Raw genomic sequence first — 11328 nt, 5'->3', positions numbered from 1 at the left:
AACGGCCGGCCACGTGCAGACACCAGGCCAGACACCCAACGCTGAACGAGACACAATCCTGATCGTGGAAGCTTCCCATAGAGCCAAATGACAGCTCTGCCCATGGGGGAGCCTGCTGCTGGGGCCGCGGGGGCTGCGCGGGGCGGCCTCTCACCTGCCGCATCCACGAGCTGAAGGGCCTGTGCCAGGAGTCAGCCTTCTCCAGGTGGAGGTAAGCGTTGAAAAGCACCAGGTACACGTAGCGCTCCAGGTACTGCAGGCTCCGCAGCCGCAACCTCCCAGCCTCCAGCTCTGATTTGGCCGCTTTTGCCTGGAGGATGACGGCAGAGGGTGAGAGTCCAGTGGGGCCTCGCCCCCCACCCCCAGGCACGGACACACCACACACACAGACACACAGACACACAGACACACAGCATTGGGGCCGGGACGGGAGGGCTTTGCACAGCGAGGCCCACGGCATGGCCCCGGCTCAGGTTCCACGGGAGGCCAATGGATGGCAAGGTGAGGCCATCGGGGCTCTGACGGTGGACGCAGCACGGCCTCCCCTCGGCCCCCGTGGCCTGGGCTCTGCGGCCTCCAGTGGCTCCCAGGCAGGTGAGTGCGTCTCTGCCTGGGAGGGGGACCCCCATCTTGGCCTCTGACCCCGACTGGTCCTTAACGGACCTCCTTGCCCACTTCTCAAATAGCTCCGGATCAGGGGCAGAAGGGGGTGAATCCAGCCCTCCGGCCCCGGCCCCACCCTCCCCAAGGCTGGAACAGATCCTAGAAAGGCCACCAGGGCTGGGGGGCAATGAGAGAGACAAAGGCTGAGGAGAGAAAGAGGTGGTGCGTGTGTTGGGTCGGGGGGCATCAGTGCTTTCAACAAGCCATCCTGAGCACCTTCCAAGAACGGCACCAGGCCACGTGCTGGGGGGAGAAGGAACTGCCACACCACGTGACCGGAGATAGGTTTCCCAGAGAGCGTGGGATGTGGCTGGGCCGTGTGGGCCGGCAGGGCTGGGGTGGAGAGAGCAAGCAGCCCATGGGGCAGCACAGAGGTGTGGACGGGGACCAGCAGGCGGGACCCAGAAGGCACTGGCCTGACTGGATCGAGGGTGTGAAGGGACAAGAAGGGGAACTGGGCTGGCAGGCAACTGTGGAAGCCCACGCTCCACTCTAGTCCAGCTTCCCACCCCGGCAGGCGGACGCCGGAGCCCCAGCCCAGACCCATCAGAGCAGAGCCTGTGAGACACAGGCCTACGCGATCCTGAGAAGCTCCCCGGGGACTCTGCAGCCAGGGTGGAGCCCCGTGGCTTTAGCTCAGCGGAGTCATTGAAGGTGCAGGGGCAGGAGTGACCTCTGAACGGAAGACTCACAGGAGGCTAATGCTCAGGAGGAAGGGGACTTAAATGGGGTCTTCTTGAGGCCTTCTCAGCGTGGGCATCGGTGGGCACCCCAAGGCACACAGAGTCAGCTTCCCTGTGGCGCCGTGTCCTTGCCGTCATGCCTGAGTTGCTCCTGTGACCCACCACGGACGTGCAGCCCGCCCTGGAGGGGAAGCCTGGGAGAGGGAACGCCACACCTCACCCCCCTCCAGGCGTCCATCCGGACCCACAGCAGCTCTCTGTGCACCAGGAGGAAGACAGAGCCCAGGGGCTGTCCCCTCAGGCACCAGGAACATCCTCGGAGGGCACAGCCAGCCCCAGGCCCCCGGGGAAACAGGAAGGGCGGCCTCCCCACAGCTGGGCCGCAGCTGAAAGCCTTCCTGCTCGGCACACCTCAGCCCAGTGGGTCTCCTCTGGAAGGCTCCAGGGCGGGACCCCGCCCCTGACACGACATGACCCACAGCCCCAAGAACCAGGAGCCGGAGTGGGACCATCTGCAGGGCCTGTGGTTCCCCCTCCCCTCACTGCTGCCTCAGCTAACAGCCTTCCCAGGGGCGAGTGAGCGCTCAGTAGGAAGGAGTTCAGGGGCACTGGGGATGGGGCAGGGGCGGGAGGTGGGCAGGGGTGGGGCCTTGGACGGGCGAGGGGCCCACAGCCACTGCCCTGACTCCCTGCGAGACACGGCTCTAGGCTCGGTGCTGCCATTGAAACTCTTGGCTCCCAGGTTTCTGGAGGTAGGACTGCTCAGATACCTAAGGTGCGAGGAAGCGCCCGTAAACCATGAAGGGCCACAGCAAGTCGTGGCACAGAAGACAAAGCTACAACACGGGGGTGACGCGTGCACAGGCTCCGCCTGCAGCGACCCTCGTGGGCTGGGGCGGCGGCAGCGGACGGCGGCAGAGCAGCCACACCAGGGGATCAAGACAGGGAGGGGGGCGGCCGGACCACGCAGGGCGTCAAAGAGGCGGCGGTATCTGAGGTGGGTTGGGGGGGCAGAAAGGTACCCTGAGAAGGGGAGGAAAGGGGCCGGAGGGTGAGGTGTATCCAAGGTAGATGACAGGGGAGGGGGCGCAGAGGAGGAGGCAATGGGGGACGACCGGGGCCCAGAAGAGGGTATGGAAGGTCAGCCAGGCCCTGATCCTACAGACAAAGGGGCCACCGACGGCTTCTGGTGGAGGTGAGGGTGGAAATGGCCCCAGCTGCTGCAGGAGCTGACTGGAGCAAGGGAGAGCAGGGTGCCTCTTGTTTTAAGGATCAACCAACCAGGTGCTCAAAAAAAAAAAAAAAAAAAATGCAGTTTTGTTTAGAAATTAGGCAGTAGACCAAAAAAAAAAAAAAACAATTTTACCTAGAGACAAAGTATGGCCAATACACCACCACCACCACTCCGCTCCCCCTGAGGAGGATCATTCCATGCTGCCCGGCACAGGGCACTCCCCACCCCATCCCTCCCACTGCCTTCCCCGTCTCCATCCCTGGAGCTTATTGAAGGAGAGAAAATCACTCACAGTTCCACCAGACAAGAACCATTTTAAATTACTTTCAATTAGAGAGTGCTCAGGAAACATCCTTTGGGCATGAAAAGCCCACGGCTCTGGGGCTGGCCCTACAGTACAGCCACCTCAGCCCTGTCTTCTCCAAGCCCCCGCTCCCATGGGGACAGGGGCCTGCTGCTCCCAGAGACACCAGAGAGGACTGCGTCCGAGCAATATTCAGGGTGGAGAGGTTGGGTGATTCCTTCTGAGCCCTACTGGCAACGTAGGGTAGAATTATCCCTAAATTCGGACCGCAAGTAAAGGTGACACCTGACACCCCCCCAGAAGGTTCCGTGGGCACATCTTGCATGATCATAGTCTGTGACTTGAGACAATGACCCATCTTCCTATCAAGGCCCTGGTTTCCTTAAAATCAGCCTATGTGGGCACTGTCTGGAGAGGAGGATAGGCCAGCCTCCTCCTGTTGATAAAAATAGTGGAGCTGTTTTTAAATGGCCTGGCAGGCCAGGCTGTCATTAGCTGTGGTGAAGCTGGACAAGGCTTCCTCATCCATTGGGACTGAGCCCTAAAATAGAAGGGGCTAAGAAAGGTGGCCAGGGCGCTGGGCACTTCAGCTCTCTCAGGCCAGCGGTCAGCCGGCACCCACGTGGGCCCGGCGTCGCCAGCGGTGGCCCTCTTGAAGCTCCGCCCTTTGCTGGGCCACGTGGAAGAGACCCACCGAGGCAGGGCTGATGCCCCTCCCCAGGTATGTCCAGGGTCTACCACACACCACATGCCAGGCTGAGCATGTCACATCCAGAGTGGAGTGTTAGATCCTAAAATGTCTCCTAGAGGGACACGCATTTTGCAGATGAGGCTGGGCAAGACCAAGTAACTGCCCAATGTCAGAGTTCCCAGCTGGGACACAAATTCCAAACGCCCAGCTGTCTGACCACCCTGGGTCCTTTCGCCATCGTCAAGCTCAACCACACCCTCCCTCACGTTTGCCTCTATACCTTGACACCACCCCCCACCCCCCACCCCGCCTTCCTCCTACCTGGAAAGCCCTTCCCCTCCACCAGGCCTGGCCCTGTTCCACTCATCTCTCCAGGCCCAGGCCGAGCCCCTGCTCTCCTGAAGCCTGCTCTGAGTGCTACAGCCTCCAGCCTCTTCTCGGCCTCCTCTCCTCCCCAAGGAATGATCAGTCTGGGAAACAAGCCTGGGGGCAAGCACCAGATTAGAACGAGGTTTACATCTTCCCTGCTCCCCACCACCCTGAATGTCAGTGTCAGGACACAGACTAGGCATGCAGTAGGCACCCAGCTGATGGATGAGCACTGACTCCCCAGGCCCTCTCAGCCAGTCTCATGCTTCCAATGCCCTCTGGAATCTAGAGTCCAGATGGGATACTGGGGACCCCACATGCACGCCTCCACCCCCGGGGATCCAAATTCCATGCTGAATGGAGACTCCAAGCACTCTGCCATGCTTGAGGGCTCCAGGTAGGTATCGATCCAGCTTCTCCAACTCACAAAACACGTCCCACGCGAACTTCTGAGCTCTCCCAAAACCTGCCCGTCCACATGTCTGCACATCTTAATGTCTATCCTTCCTGCCGCTCAGGCCAAAACCTGGCCTTCCTCCCTAACTTCGCCTTTTCTCAGCCCCACATCCAACCAGTCAGAGCAACCTCCCAGCTGCTGCTCGCCTCTTACCACCTCAGGCCAAGCCGCCTCACCTCAGTGACAGCGGCTGACTGGCCTCCCTGGCCCCCCCCCCCCCACTCCTGCGGCCTAGTCCCAACACAGCCCCAGAGTGAGCCTGCTAGAACCTTAAGTGGGCACCTCTGCTCAACCCGCTGCACAGGCCCCCACTGGCACTCAAGAGTAGAGGCCAACGTCTGTGTAATCATCTGTGCAATCCCAGAGCAGGCCCCATCCCACCTGCCCCTGTAACCTCTGACCTCCTTTCCTGCCCCTCAAACATACCAGGAAGCCCCCACCTCAAGGCCTTTGCACTTGCCGTACCCCTCTGTCTGGGTGTTGGCATGGCTCCCCCACTCACCCCCTCAGGTCTGTGTTCAAACGCTACCTTTTCATCAAGCCCCTTCCTGACCCAGACCCCATGTAAAACTGCAACCCCCCAGCCCCACAGACGTATCATGACCTGATACAATGTGACTTTGACTTGTGTCTTGTTCCTTGTGTGTCTCCCTCCCCGGAGCGTGGGTTCCATGAGGGCAGGAACTTCCCTGTGCTGTTCATGAGGCGTCTCCAGAACTAGCACAGTGCCTGGCACTCAGGAATCCTACGAGAAATGTCTGCCGAATCGGGGATCAACGAATACTTCTTCTATCTCCCATTTTTATTAAGCTCTGCATCACAGACTGCCCTGGGTTACCGAGATCAACCCTTCTGCTTTCCAGAAGCGGAGACCGAGGTCAAAGAGGTGCACTGACCTACCGGGGTCACATGGAGAGCTGGATGCAACCCAGGCCATGGGAAAACAGAGCCCAAGGAGAGAAACAAGAAGAACAAGCGAGGGGCGCCTGGGTGGCTTAGATGGTTGAGCGTCTGCCTTTGGCTCAGGTCATGATCTCAGGGTCCTGGGATCGAGTCCCGCTTCGGGCTCCTTGCTTAGCGGGGAGCCTGCTTCTCCCTCTGCCTGCCACTCCCCTTGCTTGTACTCTCATTCTCTCTCTCGCAAATAAATGAATAAAATCTTAAAAAAAAAAAAAAAAAGGAACAACAACAAGCGAGGCCAGGCTCAGGGCCTGAGTCAATCCAAGCCAGATGACACCCCCATTACTGGAGTCTGCCTGCTGCCCTTTCCCTGACCCACTCAATAGGAAGGAGCATGGAAGGCCTGGTGGCCTCTACCATCCGGCTGGGCAGGCAGCTGACAGCCCTCAAAGACAGCTAGTCTCTAAGGGGCGAGGTCCCAGAGCGCCGACCCCACCATCCTTCTCAAAGCTCAGTGCCACCCACTCCTTGTCAGACACTGGCCCCAAGCAGTGTCGGCCGCTTCCAGGGGCTTTCTATGAGTCCCTGCAAACTCCCCTGGGGCCTCGAGCACAAGGAAGCTTTTTCTACCTAGTCCCCAGAAGAGAGAAAATGGCCCTTGGCCCATAGATAAGCAACCAGTTTTCCAAAGAAAACATTTTTTTTTTAAGATTTTATTCATTTATTTGAGAGAGAGGATGAGAGCGAGAGAGAGCACGAGCAGGGGGAGTGGGAGAGGGAGAAGCAGGCTTCCCGCGGAGCAGGGAGCCCGATGTAGGGACTCGATCCCAGGACCCTGGGATCATGACCTGAGCCGAAGGCAGATGCTTAACCAACTGAGCCACCCAAGCGCCCCCAAAGAACACATTTCATTCAGTACTTCCAAAGCTGGAAGGGACTAAACCTGACACCACGGGCTTCTCGGTGTGCCATTCATTCCACAAACGTCATTTACCCCTAGGTCAGGCTCTGGGATGCGGTGCCAAGAAATGGCCCTCAGGATCCCACAGCTCTGCACATAAGCTAGTGAGTTGGCCAGGTGTCCCAACCTCCCTGCCCACCGCACCCTATATACCCCACCCCCACTTCATCTTGTACCCAGGCTATGCTCACCGCCCCACCCTTCCAGGCAGGTAGAAAAGCAACGGTGACCCCAGGTGACAGATGGGAAAGGAGAGGCCCAGGCAGGCCAAAGCAATTCACCCAGGGGAGTGCAGGGAGTTCCTAGCAGAGCCCAGGCTAGAACTCTGGGCTTCCAACCTAGACTCAGGGCATTTTTGGGTGGCTGGAGAAGAGCGCCCTCTCCTGGTGGACCAACAATGTGGACAAAGAACAAAAAGGTACAAGGGTAGGAGTCAGTTTTCCTATTTAATCACACGGTGACCTATTCAACCTTCCGCCCATTCGTCTGCTCACTAGACAGACATCTGTGGAGCCCTACTTGTGCCAGGCAGAGTCTGGGGGCCAGGGGGTCAGAGACAAGCCCTGGCCCAGCAGAAGAGAGATGAGCAGCAGAGAGAGGTGCCCCTGGTGACAACCACAAGGCTAACAATGGCAGCAGTGAGCACAGAGGCAGGGTCTCCTTACGGGCTGAGATTGAGACCCCTCCCGACCCCCTGAAAGCTCCAAGCCTGATGGTGCACACGTAGGAACAAGCCTGGCTCACAGCAGGTGCTCAGGGCATGTTTGCTGTAGGATAAAGCAGGAAGTCCCCCTGGAGGGTGGAGATTGTTCCGGCTCAGCCACACCATGGGAAGGACGGGAAAGCAGGAGAGGTCTCAGCTCGGAGAACATGTGCCCTACACACCCATGCTCACAACACGCATGCACATGCGCGCACACACCCACACGCACTTCGAGCAGCCGCTCGTCCACCCACTGGCTGTATTTTGGGCTGGGTGTGAAAGAGCCTTGGGAAGCAACCCTTTCCTTCCATCATATTTTATGTGATAGCTCAGTTCCAGGGCCGCGCTAGTTGCACAGCCCAGGCCCTGGAAACACATTACCTACTGGAATGAGGTCTCCAGGGAACAACTCTGGCCAAGCCAGAGTCGGGGAGAGACTGAGAAGGACCCCACCTGGGGCTCAGAGCCAGAGCTGTCTCACTCTGTATTTTTCCGAATACCCTTTGTCTTTGCGGGCACCAAGCTGAACCTCTGACCTTTTGGCAACTCTGCACCAACCCAGGGCAGCGCGTTCAATAGGCCCTGGTGGCTTCCTCACCGGACCCTTCCTTCTTCCCCCCACAACAAAACTGCCCCAAGTGTCATGGCCATCGGGGAGGAAAGGAACACAGGCCGAGGAGTTGGGAGATAGGTTCTGGTCCTGCCTCAAGCTGGTCACGGTGTCATTAGGCCTCACTGTCTTCCTCAGTAAAATGGTCTAGTAAAACCTGCCGTCACCTCCTTACCAGCTACTCTGAGGACCAAAGGAGACAAAAGAGTAAGTTCTTAGAAAACAAAAAGCACTGCTCAAAGTTAGAGATTTACAGACGAAATCTCAATTCGAGACCAAAGGACATCTTATTTCTCTCTGTGTGGCTACTTTTATCTCAGTTCTTCTTCAAACTCTTTCTGAAGGGACAGACGGGAGACACATTAGACTATTTTAAACACAGAACACTAAGAATTAACGTCACCAGCCAAGGCTAAGGAAGAGGCCCCTGGCATTAATGATTCTAGCAGGACTTCCTCCAGGAGAACTGACCTTGGTTTCTGTCACAGATATTTTTCCCTTTCCAGGCCCAGCAGGAAACAACTAATTCACCAGATGGTGTTCCCACCGCGGGCTGGTGGTCATCCTGGATCCTCCTCAGCCTGGGGCCCAGCTTTGTCACCTCTATCACAACCTCACAGAGTAGCTTAGTTCAAAGAGCTCTTTCTTTTTTCCTTTTGAGGCGGTTTTTTTAAAATGCCCTAGCCTTCTGGCCCCCTCACACACATAGCGTTGGTCAGGTCCCAGCCCAGGCTCACTGACCCTCTGGAGAGTGGAGGACACATCGCTGGGCTGCAACCTGCAGAGGCCAGGCAGCCTAGCACAGGCCCAGGCAGAGAGGGAGTCAAGGCTGTCAGACCAGGGAAGGCCTGTCTCTGTGGAAAATGTGCGGACAGTTTTAGTCCCATCCCTGCTCTGTGCTTATGACCTGAGTCTGCAATGTGCTCTTGTCCTCTAGCCTTCTCAGGCTGGGGACACAAGGGCACGGGTCGTGGCTTCTAGTTCTGATTCCCCCACTGCCCCCAGCAGCAGGGCTTGAGGTGGGAGGAAGGTGAAACTGCCTCCTCCAACTTGGGCGGCGGGATGGCAGGGCGGAGAGGGCCCGACCTGGGAATCCGGGTCTGGGGTCTCGCTCTCCTCCTGCCAACCACCAGCTGTAGGTTCTTGGGCAAGCCCAGTGCCTCCCTTCCTCAAATGCAAACATGGATGTGATGGTACAGCCTGCCCTTCCTCAGGCACAGATACAGAGTAAGGACTGAGCCAGACCGTAGATGTGAAAATGCACAGTGAGCCTTGGGTTGGGGGGGGGGGTACCCCCCATGCTGTTTCTGAGTCGGGACGTATGGGGTCTTGGTCCCCTGGCCTCCAGCACTGGCCTCTAGCAACTCCTAACCTCCCCTCAGGAACCCCTCCATCTTCCTTCTCCCAGCCCACCCTGGTCACCCAGACCCTCATCACAGACTCCAGGCTCATCTGAGTCTGGAGGAACCCGAGAGCTCTTCGTGGGAAGACAAGGTGAGAAGGCAGCCATATGCAAGCAGGATGAGAGTGCTCAGTGGAAACAAATTGGTAAGAGCCTTCATCTTGGACTTTCCAGCCTCCACAATGTGAAAAAACAAATTTCTGTTGTTTAAGCCATGCGGTTGTGGTATTTTGTTGTGGCGGCCCCAGCTGACTAATGCACATATGATGGCCTCTCCCTTCTTGAGGTTCCGGTCTCATCTGCAAAAGTGAGACAGTCACATTCTGTGAGGCCAGCAGGATCCTAACGCCAAACCGAACAAAGACATAAGAGACCAAGATCTCTCATGAATCTGAGGCAAAAATCCTCAACAAACCAAATCTAGCAACATAAAAGACACACCATGACCGAGCAGGATTTATCCCAGAATACAAGGTTGGTTTAATACCTTCAATTAAAATATCATACCGTATCAATAGAATAAAGAGCAAAAAACAAGATAATCATCTCAACAGACATGGAAAAAGCATTTAACAATATTCAACATCACCTCATGAAAAAAAAAAACACTCAGTAAACTAAGAACAGAAGGGAACTTTCTCAAGCTGACAAAGAGTGTCTATGAAAAAGCTACAGTTAACATCAGATTTAATGTGAAAGGCTGAAAGCTTTCCCCCTAAGATCAGGAACAAGAGAGGGTGTCTGTGCTAGCTACTTTTACTTAACATTCTACTGGAGGATCTAGCCAGGGCAATTAAGGAAAAAATTAAATAAAAGACATCCAAATTAGAAAGGAAGAAGCAAAACTATCTCTATCTGCATACGACATGATCTTGTAAACAGAAGATTCTAAGAAATTCACTAAAGAAAGTATCAAAACTAATGAATTAGTTTAGCAAGTTTGCAAGATAGAAGATCAAATATCAATTGTCTCTCTACATAGTAACAATTAACAAACTAAAAAATGAAATTGAGAAATTAACTCCATTTACAATAACACAAAAGCAATAAGCTACTTATGAATAAATTGAATATAAAAAGTGTAAAACTCACACTCTAGAAACCATAAAATATCTTGTAAAAAAACAAAGAAGTCCTACATAAGTGGAAAGACATCTCACGTTATGCATCAAAAGAGTAACTATTGTTATGATAGCAATACTTCCCAAATTGATCTGCATCAAAATTCCTATCAAAATCTCAGTTGGCTTTTTTTTCTTTCAGAAATTAACAAGCTAATCCTAAAATTCATATGGAAATACAAGGGACCCAGAATAGCCAAAATAAGTTCTGAAAAAGAAGTCATACTTGGAGAACTCATTTCCTAATTTCAAAATTCACTACAATACTATGGTAATTAAGGCAGTATGGTACTGGCATAGAACAGGCAATCAATGGAACAGGACTGAAATCTCAGAAATAAGCCCTCACATTTACAGTCATTGGCTTTTTTTAGAGATGTCAAAACAATTCAATGGGGAAAGAATTGTTTTTTCAACACATGTGCTGGGACAACTGGATATCTCCAAGCAAGAGAATGAAGCTGGATCTCTACCTCACACCATATATAAAAATTAAGATGCATCAAAGACTAAATGTAAGAGCTACAACTATAAAATCTTAGAAGAAATCTACTTACCTCTTCGAGGTAAATTCTCATGACCTTAGATGAGGCATGACACCAAAAACAGAATGTGATGTATCCATACAATAGAATATTGGTCACAAAAAGGAACAAAGTAATGATCCATGCTAGAACACGGATGAAACTTGAAAACATCATGCTGAGTGAAAGACGCTGGTCACAAGGACCACATCTGTATGATTCCATTTTTATGAAATGTCCAGAATAGGCAAATCCATAGAGGCAGAAAGTAGATTCACGGTTGCCTAGGGTTGGGGAAGGGCGAAATGGGGTGATGAAAATGTTCTGTATCTGGTTGTGGTGATGGCCACACAGCTCTGTGAAAGTACTAAAAACCATTGAATTGCACACTTTAAATAACTGGATCGTATGGTATGTGAATTCTATCTCCATAAAGCTGTTATTAAGAAGACAGCAAGAGGGTGAGACTCGACTGCAGCAGATCCCCCAGTGTGCCCCCCACCCCACCAGGAGCATCAGTATCACCTAAGAGCTTTCCAGACCTACGGAATCAGAAACTCAGAACTGGAGCCCAGCGACGGGTTCTCCAGGTGATCTTGAAACTCACTGCAGCTGGGGACTCCCGCTTAGACGACGTGGTCCTCAACCTTGACTATGCATTGCAATCACCCAGGGAACTGTACAAAAAAACACTCACATGCTGGCC

General features: G+C 54.2%; 1 protein-coding gene across 6 annotated transcripts in view; it reads right to left on the bottom strand.

Moving 5' to 3' along the window:
• PALD1 (phosphatase domain containing paladin 1) overlaps positions 1–11328 on the bottom strand; it is a 103710-nt gene that overhangs the window by 64329 nt on the left and 28053 nt on the right. For 4 of the 6 annotated variants that reach the window (XM_027592567.2, XM_027592592.2, XM_027592575.2 and 1 more), the window contains exon 21: positions 155–310. In XM_027592567.2, the coding sequence (XP_027448368.1) occupies positions 155–310 (156 nt within the window). Of the gene's footprint in view, positions 1–154; positions 311–6157; positions 9277–9443; positions 10907–11328 lie in introns of those variants that run through there. The other 2 variants (XR_003519759.1, XM_027592603.1) reach the window with 2 other exon arrangements.

The sequence above is a fragment of the Zalophus californianus genome, chromosome 15 (genome assembly GCF_009762305.2).
Source record: "Zalophus californianus isolate mZalCal1 chromosome 15, mZalCal1.pri.v2, whole genome shotgun sequence".
Taxonomy (NCBI): domain Eukaryota; kingdom Metazoa; phylum Chordata; class Mammalia; order Carnivora; family Otariidae; genus Zalophus; species Zalophus californianus.
This window is presented reverse-complemented; position numbering and strand designations above follow the sequence as displayed.